Source organism: Primulina eburnea, chromosome 5, assembly GCF_022965805.1.
Source record: "Primulina eburnea isolate SZY01 chromosome 5, ASM2296580v1, whole genome shotgun sequence".
NCBI lineage: Eukaryota > Viridiplantae > Streptophyta > Magnoliopsida > Lamiales > Gesneriaceae > Primulina > Primulina eburnea.
The window spans coordinates 8549627-8568137 of NC_133105.1; the positions used below are offsets into that span (position 1 = coordinate 8549627).

Sequence of the window (18511 nt, forward strand, 5' to 3'; positions counted from 1 at the left end):
ATAAACTCACTTGAGAAAGCGTTGGTCGAAGACCGAATGTCTGACCATTGCTCCACCAACTGCAGGAACATATCTTAGAGAGAATAGATTGGAGGATCTTGTCATTGGGCTATCCCTTTTGAAACTAGTTGATGAAAATTCCATCGAGTATATAACAAATAGAATATATAATATATATATATATATATATATATCATCGGTATTCCTTAGACTGTTAGACTAACTTGGTTTTCTTTGAAGAAGGATCCAATTATCTTTGCACTTCACAATTTGAAAGAATAATAACAACTAAGGTGGTACCTCTTTGTATGATTAAAAAAGAAATATAATATAATAATATAAATATATGAAAATGGCAGAAATAAGGACACCGAGTTTGTTATTGAAATGGTTAGGCAACAATTCTAAAGAGACAATCATATGAATAATCACAATATGTTCCCATCACGCTCTGTGGGAAACAAATCCCAAAGGGATGAAACCTTAGCAACTCGTCAAATACGAGAGGTTGCTCTTGGACGACTATGCTATACTCTTCTAGTTAAATTGAAAATATATCGGAATTCTAACTCTTATTTTAGCAGCCAATCAAGGAACTCTCTTCCAGAGATTGAGGCACCCCTTCTTGTAAACAATCGATCGGAGGTATAGTGAGTGTCTCCTGTAGGCCATATGCGTTCCAGCAGAAGGGATCATCAACTAGTACACCTTCATAGGGTAGAAGCTCAACTTCTGACATTGTGATGTTAGTGCAGGCTATGGTGTCGCTACATGCGAAGTGTATAGGAGGGCTCCTCACATCATAGGTACCTTTTATGTTTCTATACGTGACATCGGTCAGGTAAACGGCGGAGGTCTGGTTTCGACAGGCCTTTGTGAGGCAGTAATATTGATCAATTATCACACAGTTTCTTACGTTGTCCATCTGTATGTTCTCGAAAGATATGCCAGTCACTGACCCCGTTCCTCCTTGCCATGTCTTGATCCTGAGTCCATTGTCCGAGTCTTTGATGAATACATTTCGTACTGATATGTTGGAAACACATGCATGTGAGTTTTGTACCCCAAGACTGCCAATGCTGCATTTAAGAAGAAAGAAAACAAGTTTGGATGAGTCGAGGTGGCACCATGAATTTTATCTATAATGGATCTCTAGATTTCCTTCGGCAAATTTGTCACTTCTCACATTCTATTCTATGCATGGAGGCGAATCCAAGAATCAGGCAGCGGGGGTTGAGTTATCTTCAGGGTAATACTCCAGAGATACGTCTAGAAATGAATATATGAATTCACACTTAGACATCTCATTTACTCTCAAACCTCCCATTTTTCAAAAATTATACTCTACTCTTTTTATTTATTTTGTCATCTGATCAGTTGAAGCGAATTTCAAAAAATATATTGCCAGATGCATCCCATGTGTCGGAGAGGCAATAATTTAGGATGTATGACCGATTAAATCGAGTGGATGATCTCCCTCATCTCCTCCACCACTTGGTTTCCGCTGCCCGTATTCGTGGAAAATAGTTTGCATTTGTGTGTTAATGGTCACAACTCACGATAAACAGTATATTCCCATGATGTGGTATTGTAATAAAGTTCAATGTTGTTCTTCCGAAAATGGGTGGTGAAAGAAGCACTACCACATACCTTATCCCGTGACTCGGCCCACAAGTGACGGCTTCTATATCCACATCTGAACAACCTGGACCTATTGAAATGCAATCATCCCCTGTTTCATCAATCATTTTATCAGTAATTCTTTGGTTGAATTTTGCGTCAATTTATATGTGTGTGTGTGATTACCATTGCCTATGACAGAGTTGTATATGCCAACAGATTTGGTGTTCTCAATGTGAATTCCATCTGTGTTCGGGCTTAACTTAGGGGAAGAGATCGACATTTTTTCGACTAGTACATCTTGACATCCATCGAATTTCATGTGAAACTGTGGGCTGTTTTGGATCCGCAAACCGGTCACCACCAAGTTCGAGCTCATGAAAAACCGAATCAACTGTAAATATATGCAAATGGAATCGATTTCATTAGTTGCTAATCACCACCCGACAATTTTGAACTTAGTGATTATCACTCACCGCCGGGCTGTAACATGGTCCGGGCAATGTTTTTCCATTAGGACCCTAAAAAGGACACACATTTCGCGGCAATTACTGTCATTTTCTGTTCCAAATGATATGAATATTGTTCTAAATTACAAGATAAACAACGTATACAGAGAGGGATACAACTTAATTTCTGTATATGTATGCATAATGTGTACGAATCATGATTTTAGTTACCTTGTGAGGTTTGCATGGAAGATCCCACCACTTCTGGCCATTTCCTTCAATGGTCCCTGCTCCAGTGAAAGTGAAGCCGTTAAGATTGTAAAACACCAGCCACTGCTTAGTGCTGTCGGATTCTGGCCAGGAATCTGGTCCATCAGGCGGCATTAGCACCCCATCCACCTTCACAGGTACGGTAATTAATAACATTCCCTTGTAATTACTTTGCATATTGCACATTTTTTGATTCAAAATTCCACACCATTAGGAAACAACTCTGATGTTACCTGAAAAACGAGCCCCGGCTCGCAGGGTCCAGAAAAAATGGTTGAAGTAATAAGAAAAACCTGATCTGATGGGACCAGAACCACTCCATTTTCCACTCGGCATGCCTCCTTCCATGCAGCCTTGAAGGCATCAGTGTCATCAGTATCTCCGTCTCCAACTGCACCATAATCACACACATTGAAAATGCAACTCGTGCTCGAGAAGTTCCCGGGTTGGGGAAGAGGCGAGTCGGCTGGAACAGTGGGAGATTGGTCCGGGGAATCGGCTGGGCTAAGTTCAGGTGAAATTTCACTCTTTTGCTTCTTGTTCATGTGATTATGATGTCTCCCTCCATCCACATTGGCTACATTTTGGATCAAGAATTGTACATTCAAGATCCATAACACGAATAAGCAGTGCATGATTTCCATTATGCACACAAGGCAAATGAACCAAGAAATTTGTGACAGATGGCAGGATTATCTTGTACCCTTTCCTGACACTGAGGGTGACTTCTTGTGGGAATTTATTGCAACTTATTTTTTTTTGCTCTCTCTCAGGAAGAAGAATTAATTAAGAAGATGAAAGCTCAAAGAAAGTGGTTGTATTGTGTTGTGTTGCGTACATTAGCAACTGGCAAGAAACATATGGAAGCAGAGGCTGAGATTTATACTGAACAAGTTTCACACAAGGGTGAATGATTTCATGCTAGAGATGGACACGCGTCTAGTTGAGGTTGATTCATGCATCAGGTTCTGCAAAATCCCATTTTTAATTCATGGGGAAATATGGGATCTCTCTGTTATGTTGTGGGATTTGTGATTAGTTCTTTTTCTGCAGCATAAATACAAACTCATGTGAAAATGACTCATAACTGAGTTCACAATTTTGGAAAGACAGTGCCTGTGAGTGAGGTAAGAGCTTTTGTTTTCTTGAAAACTATGCTATTTACCCAAAGAACAACCGCTTCACAGCTTAATTATTAGGCCAGTGTTTACATAAATTGTGATCGCATCTAGATTTATCTGGAAAGAAAACCAAGGGGAAGTCCGTCATTTCTCATACTCAGTCGAACGAAGCATGTAAGTTTTAGGCCTCTAACTCAGATTTCATCCACATTCCTTACAGTTGCATTTAATTCGGAAGATTTGGATGTAATACGAGGATTGGGAATTGGATTTCAATAAATTTAAAATGACGATGAATGAATTTGAAATCATGATAACTTTTAAGTATTCCCAAAAATTGCAGTTGGTTTAAGACAAAAACTTGTGTTAGAGTATCTCACAGATCGTATTTTGTAAGACAGATCTCTTATTTGGATCATCCATGAAAAAATATTACTTTTTATACTAAGAATATTGCTTTTATTATGAATATCGGTAGAGTTGATCCGTCAGATAAAAATTCGTGAGACCGTCTCACAAGAGACCTACCCTTAGTTTAAATAATATGTTTTACATATTTCGATTAAATTTATCGATCCAAACAATAGTTTATATATTTTCTATAATGTTAGACTGCTGTCAGCACAAGGGAGCCGGCAAAGACGAAACAAGAAAATTTCAGTAGGGACAAACATAAATATTCAGTAGCTATCATGGCAAAAAAATTAAGTTAATTTCATTCAAAGTAATATTTAATAGAATTGAACAAAAATAGCACTTGATCAACTATCAGAATTTCGATTCTCCTTATCAATATTTTTTTGGACGAGTTTATCGCACATAGCTTGTCTACTGCAGTTTATTTAGTTAAACATGGTTTGTAGGGTTCTGCGTTAGCTAGAGAGTTTATCCCGTGTACATCGAAGAGTAAAGAACAAAATTCTTAAACTAATTGTGTAAAAGTATTCCATAAAAGAAACAAATAGATGGAAACTTTCAGTAATAATAAACTCAATGCAATTATTAGCAGAAAATTAAATACTAGTACGTATAATTAAGCCAGAAATATGTTGACATGGAGACATGGCCGAAAGTTGAGACAAATTGGATCGGTGGCCATGACTTTTAACTACATACACATGAAAGTAATTAGTTATTACAATTAAATTCAATTCATTAATATATAAATACATAAAAAATAGAATAAATAAGAATAATAATAATTGATATTGTCCCTTCCTATTATAGGGACACATGTAACAAGGGTCATGTTTTCTCGTGACTCTTTATTGTTGGGTAGCAGCTCGATCGATTGATGGATTTTTGGCCACGAAAATACATGTGTAAGGGAATCATGCATGAATATCGAGTAGCCAAACCAAAAGGCGTGAAAGGGAAATTTAAATCCATTCACGGGTGGAAAGGTACATATATATATATAGAAACATATATATTGTTTAGGTCGGATCAGTTTTGGTTTTAGTTGCGAATTGGAATTGGATTAGAAATTGAAATAATAACAATTTATAGATTTCGGTGAAACGATAAAGATGAAATCAATGATTTGGAATTTTGAGTGAACGATTAAAATAGCACTATAACGCGAATGTCATATGAGCATGAAAACATTGGGTTTATAAATGAGTTGAGGTAGTTCTAATCAGGTTGAAGAAAGTGAGGAAAATTTGTATCAAAGAAGAGGTCGAAAACTCTTTGTCATGCTCCAAGACCGAGGCACGACGTTAACTTATTGGGTATGACACCACCAATAATGTTTCCATCCTCAATAGTGGGTTCTAGAAATTTCGAGGACTTGGAAGAATTGAACCACTCAGTGTCATCTTAACAAATGAACAAGTATATCTCAATGGAAAATAATTTTTGAAAATTATGAGACAAAAACTCGAAGAAATACAAGTAACCACTCGAGTGGTAACTTGGAAATGAGCAAATAACCAAGGAAGCACCTCTTCATTTTGAACAATTATAAGAAAATGGATTGTGAACAATTATAAACTGAAAAAATGTGTGGGGGAAACAGTGGACAAATAGATGACAACCTTCAATTTTTCAGAACCCATAAAATATTGAAAGAACCTTTCTAGAGTTTCAACAAGATAGTGGGGCTAGACTTGGTCCTTGTAAGCCCAACTCCCCGGTGTCCGAAAGTCAGTGTTATAATAGAAATAAGTTTTTACCCGGAAAAATACATTTGTGGATTTTTATTTTATTTTTTTAAGTTTTTTTTTTTTTTTTACAATTTTGATCTTTTATGTTTTTAAATTTCAATTTAGATCATTATCTTTGTTTTTGTACATGAAAATTTTACTCTTTTTCTTACATGATGCCAATGCGGCACCATTGTGGTGCTGGCATGTATAGTGTGTTAACATCAGTATTCTCGATAAAAAAAAAAGGAGACTAAAATTGCCAGAAATCGAATGATATATAAGTAAAACAAAAATTCGATTATATAGATGACGAATATCACAATCAATCAATAATACATGACAAAAAATGTAATTTTTACATAAAGAAAGAAAATTACTAAAAGAATTAGCCCAAGTCTTTGCTTGCAATTGCGTTGATGTGTGATCTTAAACTTTATGCACATTTATATATGTTTTATAATATATAAAAAAATTACAAAAATATATTTGAAATTCATCAATCGAAATGCAATTTTATTAATCACGTTAGTGATCCTCGGATGAGGTTGGTTAAGCTCAAAAGGCTTAGCTAGCCAAGTGACTGGCCCAAAATGTGTCGAGAGAAAGGTCATTGGAGCTCGAAGCTCGCTCCAGATCGACCAATTAGCTTGGATTGGCGTTCCAAGTCAAACGAGATCTTACTAAGAGCGGCAACATGCCAATTTGGGAGAAAGGTTTGGTATAAATTTAACTTCTTTGATAGAAATAAAATCCTTTAGGATATGTATTGATACCCTATAGATGAGCCCACTACTCTTGGCCCATCTCTAGCTCAGATGGAAGACAGGCCCACCAAAGGCCCATGTATTCTCCTATAAATACCAGGTTTGAGTGTTCAGTTGAGAGATTCAATATATTGTTTTCAGCAGCGCCCTTAGCTGCTCCCCTCAGATATCCTCAGTCTCTGACTTGAGCGTCGGAGGGGCTACGCCAGGACACCTTCCTGGCCCTTCCTAACGGTCTTATTTGTGATTTCAGGCCTAGGGTAATTTTGAAGCCCGTGTCTGGATTAGTGACGCTTGCGTGGATCGGACCCTAAATTTCCCGTGAGTATCATGTATTATTTAAACGTATGCGAGAACAATTTTTCGACTGTCTATATCAGGCACATAAAATGAGTCGTTTTTTAAAGAGACTATCCAAGGCCCCGAGGTTGGCTGCCCGGCCGAGCACAGTGATTGGAGATCTCGCCGCAGAGGACAAGAGAAATGTCCCTATCTTTGTTAGAGAAGATCTCACAGGATGATTGATCTATTTGAATTAGAGGGGCTCAGTTCTCGATCTATATGTGTTAGACACTCAAATTTTGTTGAATTTGGTATCATTTCTTCTCCATAAATACCAGGTTTTGTTCTTTTATATTTTGTTATTTTCTTTCTCGATATATATTTTGATCGGAGTTTGACTTGAGGATCGAGGTATACGTCAGAGCACACCTCTGACTCATATTTAATGTTTTTATCTATGATTTCAGACGTGTTTCAGTTGTCCACACTCACAACTTGGAAGCCCGTGTCATCAGCCATAACCTATTTTAATCATCGACCATCGAAAATGCAAATCTATATTTTCAGTGAGCATCAATGGATTTCAACAAAATAGATTTCTTGTCCAAATTTGCTACTCATCGTGATAATTTTCTAACATAGTGATCCTAAATCATCAAATGAATACACTTAAGATTTAATTAAATTTTAGCTTTTATCGCTATCTATAATATATGAAGGGGAATGCCTACCTAGTAGTTGAAATGTAATCATTTTTTCATATTTGTCGCACAATTTGAATTATTTTGATGAGAAGATTTGTGCACTTAACATTGTATCATGGAAACGATTTGATTACAGTCATATATATTTCGTATATTTTTAACTTATTCGTATGTTTATTTGATTGGTTGTCTTCTATTATATTAGTTTCTTATTGTATCTCGAAGCATTAATTTTTCGCATAAAAAATATATGATTTGTACTTAGTTTAAACCACTCACACCCAAAATCATGGCTTCAACGTACTATTATTTGAGGAGTATATCGCTTCCATTTAGAGAAATAAGCCGATTATGACGACTAGCTAAACATACAATGTGTGTGATATGTAGCAAAAATGGAGAAGGAAACATGGTTTTTTTTTTAAATAAAATAGAATGAAAGATACCAATTTATGAAATTAAAATGAAACCGAAAAAGATATAATAGATAGAGAATTGTTGAATGTGGAATTAGGCATTTAAAGGGTAAAGTCGAGAAACTATATAAAAAATTATCAACATATCAAAAGTTATTGTAACAATCATGGGTAGTAAGTTGACTCAACATGAATCTCAACTCATACTCATGTACCACTACTGCTCATGGACCGTAGGTTAGTCTACCATGAGTCGTAGTCATGTTTATGTACCGTTACTCATAGAATGTATCACCCCTCAAAAGTGGTTTCTTTCGCCTTTATCAACACTCGGACACGGGACCTCTAGACTTAAGTATCTAGATTTCTAGATTGTTGTTAGCAATTGAGCTGTTACCCACGCTCTAGGAATCTAGGTACTTAATCACGAAGGTCTTGTGTTGAGGAGGCAAAAGAACTAATTTCCATAGGTGGTATATTCTACGAGTGATGATGTATGGGTATAAGATACGACTCATGTTGGATCAAACTACGATCCGTGGGTATGAGTTGAGGCTCATGTTGGGCCAGTCTTCGACCCATGGTCGTTAATAGAAAAAACTTTTTTGTAACGACCATGGGTCATAGACTGAACTAACATGAGCTTCAATTCATATTCATTCACCACTTTGGTTAAGGCTGTAAGTTGGTCCAGAATTAGCCGTAGCTCATGTTCATTCACCGCCACTCATAAAATATTACTCCCGAAACGTGGTTTTTTTCGCCTCTCCAACACTGGAATGTAGCATGAACCTACCTGAGCTTCAACCATGCCCAACGCTTTAACTCAAACCTTCAAAATTTAAGTACCTAAATTTCTAGAATATTTGTCCTAATTAGGTTTAGGCCCTGATCGTTACAGTTTTTTACTCTAGAAATTTAACTTTAATCAATAATAAGCGTAATTTCGAAAGTGTTTTCATCTCATGTGTAAATCCAAAGAGTGGTGGATTTAGGACATAAATGCTATTTTTTGAGTCTCGTGATTCACTGATTCTAGGAGTGTGGCAAATGATCCAAATATTCATATAAATTGAAAATCATCGGTGCATTCTACAGTAGGTAGAAAAGGACAGTAGCAGATTTATACTTCACATTTTTTTAAAAACAAAAATTGTACTAAGTTTTTTTATTGATTTTTTTTCCCTGAATTGCAATGTTTTCAACTCTCGATGATTTACTCTTTTTAAATATCAATAAAAACCGGTCCCATATGTTTTATCATTTTACATATTTTCTATGATTTATTATTATTATTATTATTATTATTATTATTATTATATATATATATATATATATATATATATATATTATGTGTCACTCTAGGAATTTGTCGAGTCACAGCTCCATTCTCCAAGAATAATAGAGAATGAAATACTTTATTATAAAATCATAACCCTCGTACATATTTTATATTTTTTTATTCAAACTTGAGGATTAATATATTTCCTACATCTCAATACGTTACCAGATAGTTTTCACTGACTATTCATTCTCTACTGAATTATTCATCGTTATGCTTGTTTTTGTTTTCTTTAATCCGTTGATAATTGAGATCATTATTGAATTTTCTAAATAAAGTTCAATTATTTTAATTACAATACTTAATATAAATTTAATTGTATACTTGACGTGAGAACGTCATCCTTACTCATTTGTGTACTAAAACTTGATATCATATACTTGCGTTAGAACAATTAATATAAACTTTGGTGGTTTAACAAAGCTGTTGATCCAAATGATAATTACATAGCTTAACTCAATTGAATTCAAGAAAGGAAAACTGGATATCATAAGAAGAAGTGTTCTAAGGAATCCAACTGAATAAAGAGTTACGCTAATAAGATTTTGATAGTCAAACCGATTCAAGGAAAACTCGTTAAGCCTAACCGATACTTCATTTAAGTTGATCATTTAGATCAAATCCAAACATTCTCTAAAAAATCAGTATAATCGGTGATAAAAGATCAGAGTCCAACTGAATTAGGTGATAAAGTTTTTCGTATCAACCGTAACTGAATCCTAGCGCACTATCAAAATATATCAGAAAGAACGATGACGTGATAACTGTGACATCTGTATTTGGAAATTATTATATCATTTTTAAAAGAATACCGCCGCATATCATTTTATAAATAGATCATTTAAACAAGCTATGATGTCTACACACTCTATCTCTAAATCTTTTGAATCAAGTTATCTTTCCTGAAAAAGCCTTATGCAAACCAATTTGAAATAACCATTGGACGCTGAAAAGTCATTATCTGTATTTTAGACTTTTTTTTTAAATGTAATATATATATATATATATATATATATATATATATATATATATATATATATATATATATATATATATTATGTGTGTGTTTATGTGTCACTCCAGGAACTCGTTGAGTCACAGGTCCATTATCCACACTGTATAGGCCATATGGACCAATAAAAACTCTGCGATTAATGTATAGAAGTAAAATATTCACGGAATTAATTGCCTTGAAAAGTACATACAAAAATCTATACAAACAATATACACTGTGTCCACGTTTTTTACATTTCTCTCTTCTTTCTTCCCTCTAAATATCTTCCCTCGGTTATGTCCATAGATTTGTTACGATATATCTTAAATCCATTTATTTCAAAATTCTTAACTTGTTCGGACAAAACAAAATTGAAATGGATTTCAAATTCATTGCAATGATAAATGTAAGAAAGTTCAAATACTCTCAAGATTAATATCATTCGACGTTCTTCAAAACATGATCATTCGACCGAAGTATAAAATCGAATTAAACCGAATGGATGCGATATTTGTGTCTTGGCTAGTCTTATGTAACTTACGAAACAAAGAAGCAAATTACGTGAATGAATCAAATGTTGGTGTCGTCTTCTTCACGGCCACTCATTTGTAATTTGTTTGTTTTCTATTGTTGACGAATATTCGTGACACGATTAGTGTTTTAATTTACGAGGAGAGATGCATGCTCACGCATCTCATTGGAATATTCTAGTGGAAGTACCCTTTTAAAAACTGATTAAAAAAATTAATTTTGTGTTTTTCAAAGGGTAAACCTGTCCATCCCTATCGCTAAAAATATCCTCGGACGATCGTTTATTGGAGGAAGTGTGAATTGTTAATCTAAGTGAGTAATTCAGGGATAAAAACACATATATACTTGTCTGAATCATTTGGAAATTTCGAAAATTATTTGGTCTATATACATATTTTAGTTCCCTGATTAATCAAATTTGTTTGTAATATAATATATTATAATAGTAGATATCTTATGAGACGGTCTCACGGATATTTATCTGTGAGATGATCGATCATGCTCATATTTACAATAAGTAATACTTTTGAACAAAGAAGATAATATTTTTTATTGGTGACTCAAATATGATATATGTATCTCAAAATTGACTATTGAGACTATGCGTTTTTTCTTGTATTAAATAATCAAAACGTGATGTTTGAGTTCATATCAGATTTAAAATATTATAATTTTCATTGTTGCCGTGAAGTATGATTTTCAGTAGGCAAAAACTTGTGTGAGACGGTCCCAGATGTTGTATTTTATGAGACGGATCTCTTATTTGGGTCGTCCATGAAAAATTATTATTTTTTATGCTAAGAGTATTACTTTTTATTGTGAATATCGGTAGAAACATTATTTTTTTATTATAAATATCGATAGGGTTGACTCGTCTCACAGATAAAGATTCGTGAGACCGTCTAATAAGATATTAGTAATACAACAAGTTGAAGATATTATAATTACTATTATGTCCTATGGAGATAGGACACGTTAGAATTCAAAAAGGCAATAAAGACATTAATTTTCATAGAATATGGTAACTACTTACGATATAATATTCTTTACAATCACGCAATATGGTCATGCTTTATTTTCATCAAAGTTAACATACTAGCAAATTTATAAAATTAGCGGGTTGTGACACATACGACGTATATGGTCTATAAGAATAATATAGAATGAAATATTTGATCATAAAACTAGAGATGTCAATGGCTCCGGGTTTTACCCAAACCCGCAATGGACCCGCATATATGGGGTGAGTTTGGGCATATTAAATGGGTTATGAGGTGGGTCTCGAGTCCAATTTTTCAGACCCGTCCGGATATGGGGCGGGTCATGGGTCCTATAATATCCGTCCCATATATGTGAATATAAATATTTTAGGATTTTAGTTTTTTTTAATTTTCATTTTTTTAGTAGCTCACATCAACCATAACGATCTTAGTTATTCATATGTTAAATGTTGTATTTGAATCTGCTTGTAGGAATAGTGTAAGAATAGTTGGTCCTCATCTTAGTAGACCTAAATATTATTGCCTACTCGCTGATTTTATATTGATCTGTTTAAATTATGTTATAATTATTTTTGGGGATGTCAAGATTTTTTTGGAGAGCTAGTAACTCTTTTTTATGTATTTTTTTATGTCGTGAAAATACTTTGTTTGTTATTATTAAGTGTGGTCGAAGACATGAATTAATTTTCCACAATGTTGTATTTAGAGGCTTGTCTGTTTCATAATTCAGTCATGTGAGAAGAAATATTTTTTTTTATTTTAAAAAAATTCAAGTCTCACGGGTCTCACAAGTCTACCCGGCCTCGTTTCGTATTCGAGGTGGGGTGGGTCCGAAGAATATTTAACCGAGGTGGGGCGGATAATGGGTCAAAGTTTTTTCATGAAGAGAGTCTTGAGTTTAGCCAAACCCGCCCCATTGACATCTCTATATAAAACCATAACCCTCGTATATATTTTGTATTTTTCTACTGAATTTGGCCTCACTATCTCAGCATGTCGTGCTATCATCAAGAATCAGACTTCATTCAAAATCGAACACATTAGGAGACAAGCAAATAGAGCCGCTCATACATTGATTAAAACGGCTCTCCAACAAACTTGTTTTGGTATTTATGTCGTATTGTCGATTTTTATTAGCACTATCATTATGAAGGATTTTAATTATCAAGTTAAAGTTTAATAAAGAAGTTGTTTTGATGTTCAAAAAAAATATGTTAAACGATAGTTTACTCAACCCCTTGAATTTTCCTTATAAAACAAGAAACATAAAGTGGCTGAATAGAGTAATTAATTTTGATATAATTGAATGTATTTTTATAAACAAAAAATACTTGTCTTCTCAAATTATAAAATATTATGTTTATTTGATAAAAGCATCATAAAAACATATTTTAATAAATTCGTTTCTAATTTATAAATAAAATATATTAATAAATATTCTTTTTTATCTATAGTTTTGAATTTTTTATTGATCATATCATCCATAACATAAAAATTATTATAAAAAAATCATTTTTAAAATTTTTGAATTTTATTATAATCTCTAGATTTTTTATACACAAAATATTTAACATAAATATTTTTAACATATATACACACCTCACCAAAAAAATACGATATTATAAAAAAAATTGATTCTAATACCAACTGACTTTGCCATGGAAATTTTCTTTTCCAAAATACCTCTTCCCCATAAGAGTTAGTCTCATGTGAGACCGTCTCACGGATCTTAATCCGTGAGACGGGTCAACCCTACCCATATTCACAATAAAAAGTAATAGTCTTAGCATAAAAAGTAATACTTTTTCATGGGTGACCCAAATAAGAGATCCGTCTCACAAATATGACCCGTGAGACCGTCTCACACAAGTTTTTGTCTCCCCATAATATCATTATTTGAAAAAGAAACATATATTTTACAATCGAATTTATACACAGAGCGCGTATCAAATGCCAAGATTAACTAGTATTACAAAAATGAAAAATCGTTTGTTAAAAAAAAAAAAAAACTAGTTGCACGACTAAAAATCTTGTGATTAATTTGCTGTTAATTGACATAGTTACATCGATTTTGTTACGATAAAAACTCATATGAAACGGTCTCGTATGTCAATTTTATGTGACAAATATTTTGTTTGAGTTATAATAAAAACTAATATTTTTTATATAAAAAATATTAGTTTTTATTATAAATATCATCAGAATTGACATGTTTTATAAATAAAAATACGTGATATCGTCTCACAAAAACGTATTTATTGACTAATGTTTAGATATTTTTCGTGCAAATTATTTGTGGGCCCCTAAAATCAATCTCGAAATGATCAAATAAAAGTGTGGGGAAAAGACGTACAATATTGTAGTATAAGAATGTAATGAATTGATATCACTTATTTCTTTCTATAAAACAAAACAATAATAATGCTTAGGAATGTAATCGAATCGAGTTGAGTCGAACTCTTGAATGTTTGAGCTTGGTTTGTTTATAATCGAGCCGAGCTCGAGCTTTACTTAATGAATATATGTATGGCTCACGAGCTTATTCAAACATTTATCGAGCCTAAACAAGTTTAATAAATATGAATTATATATTTAAATTTTCATTAAATTAATTAAAAAGTAAATTATATATTTAAAGAAAAATATAGTATTTTTATTAAAATTTGTAAATTTATTATAATAAATAAATTTAATAGATTTTTCTATATATTTCATAAATAATATGCAAAATCAATAAATCAAATATCAAAACTATTATTTTTTCATCTAAAAGATTACTCATGAACTTACCAACAAACATATTCACAAGCTAACGAGCAGAATACTGTAAAGCTTGAGTTTGGCTTGTTTAGCTTAACGAGCCTCATTAAACGAGCGCAAACGATCTTTTATCGAATCGAGCTTTGAATAGCTCACAAACGGTTTGATTCGTTTACATCCCTAATAATGCTACCGAGGCGCAACTATTGATTCCAATTCCTCTTCTTTCACTTGGCATTGTTGTTCCTTTCTTCTTGTCATTTGTTCGGTCCAGAGACGGATCTACGCTAGGGCTGTACTGGGCTGAAGCCCAGCCCATTTTTTTTTATTTAGCGACGGTTTTAGCGACGGTTTTGTGAAAACCGTCGCTACTTTGCGACGGTTTTAGTAAACCTGTCGCCGATGAGGATCGGCGACAGTTTTATCAAAAACCGTCGCAAATATTAGCGACGGTTATTGCTAAAACCGTCGCTAAATTATTAAAAAATAAAAAAAAAAGTGGATCGGCGGTTTTAATTAGCGACGGTTTATTCAATAGAACATCATTACCACTTTGATGTTTTTAATGCAGCAATAGATTTCATTTGATGGAGTTAAATACTCGGTTCAATGAGTAATCGGTGAAACTTCTTTCTCTTAGTATAGCTTTAGATCCTAAAATTCATTTGACTCATTTAACATTGATGATATTTGCAAGCTTGCGAAGAAGTTTTATCCTGGAGATTTCACAGATCAAGAAATTGTTGTTTTGAAGTATGAATTGATACATTTATAAACTCGATGTGATGCAGAATTTAAAGGTTTCTACACTTGTTGAGTTGTGTCAGCAATTGACCGAGAGTGGACGGTCAAGTGTTTATGTTATGTTGACTAGATTGATTCATCTTGTTTTGACATTATCTGTGTCTACTGCCACTATTGAACGGGATTTTTCAGCAATGAAGCATGTGAAGACGGAACTTCGCAATAAAATGGAGGATGACTTTCTTGCCGATTGTTTGACACTCTATATGAACGAGATTTAGCTAAACATATTGATGTAAATTCTATTATTGATGAATTTTATGTTTTAAAATCACGTAAGGCACAACTTCGTTGAACGATATGATGTACTTTTTTTTTAATAATATATAACTTATCATATTGAGTTCAAGCCCACCCCAACTCTTATTCCTGGATCCGTCCCTGGTTCGGTCCGAAGAAAGCCTATTTGTTCAAGTCTATGAGGCTACATATTATTCACTGTATATGCAGTAGGTAGTAGCTATGTAATGTTCTTTTGGATTTGCAATTGCATTCTTCTGAGTATCTCGGGTATATTACTCACAATGATATTTCACTTATGTCAGTTATTTTTATCGTCTTCCCCAACACTCGAAGCAAGTACCTCCAAGTCAAATATATATGTTCTTAGAGTAGTGTAAGTACCAATTGAGTTAGTAAACTATTGTCAGGAGTGTTAAAGTAGTATAAGTACCAATTGAGTCAGTAAACTATTGTCAGGAGTGTGATAGCACTGCGAGTAATGTATGTGAGCTATTGTTACTTGTGAGAGATGTGATTACATATCCAATAGATCAGTAAGCTTATGACATTACACATGAGCTCAAATACCACATTTCAATTGTTCTATTTAGAAAGGACAATTATTGCACCTCAACAATATCAAATCAAAATTAGCTCATAATCTACTATTCATATTTAGATTAGGTCTCTTGTGAGACGGTCTCACGAATCTTTATCTTTGAGATGAATCAATTCTACCGATATTCACAATAAAAAGTAATATTTTTATGAATAACCCAAATAATAGATCTGTCTCAGAAAATACGACTCATGAGACTATCTCACATAAATTTTTGCTTCATATTTATGATCCTAGAATCAAACAAGTTTTATCTCCTTGAATATCTATGTCAATCAAGTGAACTTATTTAATCATTAATGACCAAAATAAAGCTAGCATATTGCCACAACCACCCATATACCAATCGAAAATTCCTACGAATATCTATTACTATTAGGGTCCAATATGATCTCCTATCACACACATGTCAATTAGATATTAAGGTATTGGTCAATCGAGAATCAATATTAATCCAGTAATATTGTGTATATTCCAACACAAAAAATCTCATGTGATCATATCCAGAGCCGTACCTGTGTTGAATGAGGCCTGAAACAAAAAATGAAAAATGGACCATCTTGTTAAAGTAATAAATATAAAATTCAATTTGCAAATAAAAAATATACTAATAAATACATAAATATATCAAAACCACTATATTACATCAATAACAACTCAATAAATATTTAAAATAACTATATAAATACTACTCGTCTAGTTTTTTAGAGGCGAAAATATTTATCAAATATGTGTAATCCAATTGGCAGACCATTTCTTTCTCAATCGACAACATAGTTGACCCATTTAGTCTATCTTGCGATATTGTTGATCGAAAATAATTCTTGTAGAAACTATACTTTTGGCCTCTATGATTGTAGAAAATACAAAATCAAAGAATTCTTTGAGTCGAAATAACAAAACGCCAAATGAAATGACAAAGAAATCCCAAAAAACAATGGCTTTAATCTTTCAACGATCCACACATTCAAACTCTATTCACAATTTATTTTATTTCCTTAGATTATCCACTTATTAATTTCACAAGTCGCACATTAAATTTATATAAAACTCATAATTCAATTATAACTCGTTAAAGAATTTAAATAATGTGATGTGTGTTTTAGTTATATATTTAATTAATATGATATCTAAGCACATTAGAGTGCCCATATCGCAAATACATTTCATTTTCAGTGAGTATCATTTGATAAATTAATCTACAAATATAAATATAAATGTGTTTATAAAGAAGATTTGAAATGGAAATAAAGTATAATTCATGAAAAAATTACTTACCTTCAAGCTTAATAGAAGTAGGGGACCGTAAACTTTATTTATTGAATGAGAACAAAAATCAGAGTTGGGATTTAGAGAGAATTAAAGAACAACATATACCATATATATTTATGAATATAAAGACCCTTTGTTGGGCTGAGCCCTGAGGCAACCGCTTGGTTGGCATCATAAAAGTTATCAAGAGTTAATTTTGTGATATGAATATCTAATCCGACCCGATCTATGAACAAGTATTATTTTTATATTAAAAATATTATTTTCACAGTAGATATAGATTGGATCGATATATGTCTCGTATACAGATATGTAAAATATTCTTATAAAAGTCCTACTCAGTATTCCAACGTGTGAGAATATAATGTCATATGATTAGATATACTGTTTTCACTAAGAACACAATTCTACTTCGTTTACAAGTTCGTTTGATTATTCAAACAACAAAACACATATAATATCTCACAAGAGCACGCGTGTAAAAAATTATTTGTGCTCATATGCCAGTATGTAATTACCAACTACAAATGTAATCTCTTTTTTGAATCAAAGTAACACCAAAATTGTCATTATGTGACTCGTAAAATCAGAAATAAGTTACAATGTAGCCAATGACGGAGTCAGGATTTTAAGACCACTCGAATTAGAAAATTTTTAACAAAAAACAAAATAACACATAACAAGATAAATGTTCATTGTAGTTTCAAAACTTCTAACTAACAAAGTCTTCCATATTTTTTTTTATGAAACTCATAATATTTTAAGACATTTAATATTTTTGCTATGAAAATAGTAATCTTTGAAAACATCAAGTATTTTTGCTATTAAACTCGTAAGATTCGAAAGTCTTCGACAAAAACTTTGACAAACGTAAACTTTTATATCTGCATCAGATTTCAATATTGTTTCCCCTATTTCTATTGAAATTTGACATTAAAATGGCATAAACAAACAAATATATTAAATAAGGTTATAATCAAAGTAAATATTTGTTAAGAGAATAAGAATATCACTGACCACATCCGAATATTAACTGATAAAAACTAAATGCCAATGATCAATCTCCGCTTTAAAATAATAAAAATAAAATTTTGCTTCTATTAGAAAATAATTAATATGCAAGTCTTAATATAACATACCATATCGATGACTTATCAACTGTACCGACACAGATATTTCTAGCGCTCTAA

General features: G+C 32.8%; 1 protein-coding gene across 1 annotated transcript; it reads right to left on the reverse strand.

Annotated features, from left to right (window-relative positions):
• Positions 1 to 370: 370 nt before the first annotated feature.
• On the reverse strand, positions 371 to 3400 carry LOC140832896 (polygalacturonase At1g48100-like). Its single transcript, XM_073197175.1, has 6 exons — positions 2573 to 3400; positions 2301 to 2468; positions 2097 to 2141; positions 1807 to 2014; positions 1651 to 1732; positions 371 to 1079 (listed from the first exon to the last, which is right to left on the reverse strand). Exons 1-6 carry the CDS (start codon positions 2981 to 2983, stop codon positions 578 to 580), a joined length of 1416 nt encoding a protein of 471 aa, XP_073053276.1. The 5' UTR covers positions 2984 to 3400; the 3' UTR covers positions 371 to 577.
• Between the last annotated feature and the right edge of the window lie 15111 nt (positions 3401 to 18511).

Excerpts from the sequence above, each read along its gene's own strand:
- LOC140832896 (XM_073197175.1), bottom strand. The coding sequence starts at position 2,983 with ATGGAAATCATGCACTGCTTATTCGTGTTATGGATCTTGAATGTACAA. Across the intron at positions 2,469-2,572 it reads AGCCGGGGCTCGTTTTTCAG|GTGGATGGGGTGCTAATGCC; the intron begins GTAACATCAGAG and ends GTACCTGTGAAG. Across the intron at positions 1,080-1,650 it reads GGGCCGAGTCACGGGATAAG|CATTGGCAGTCTTGGGGTAC; the intron begins GTATGTGGTAGT and ends TCTTAAATGCAG.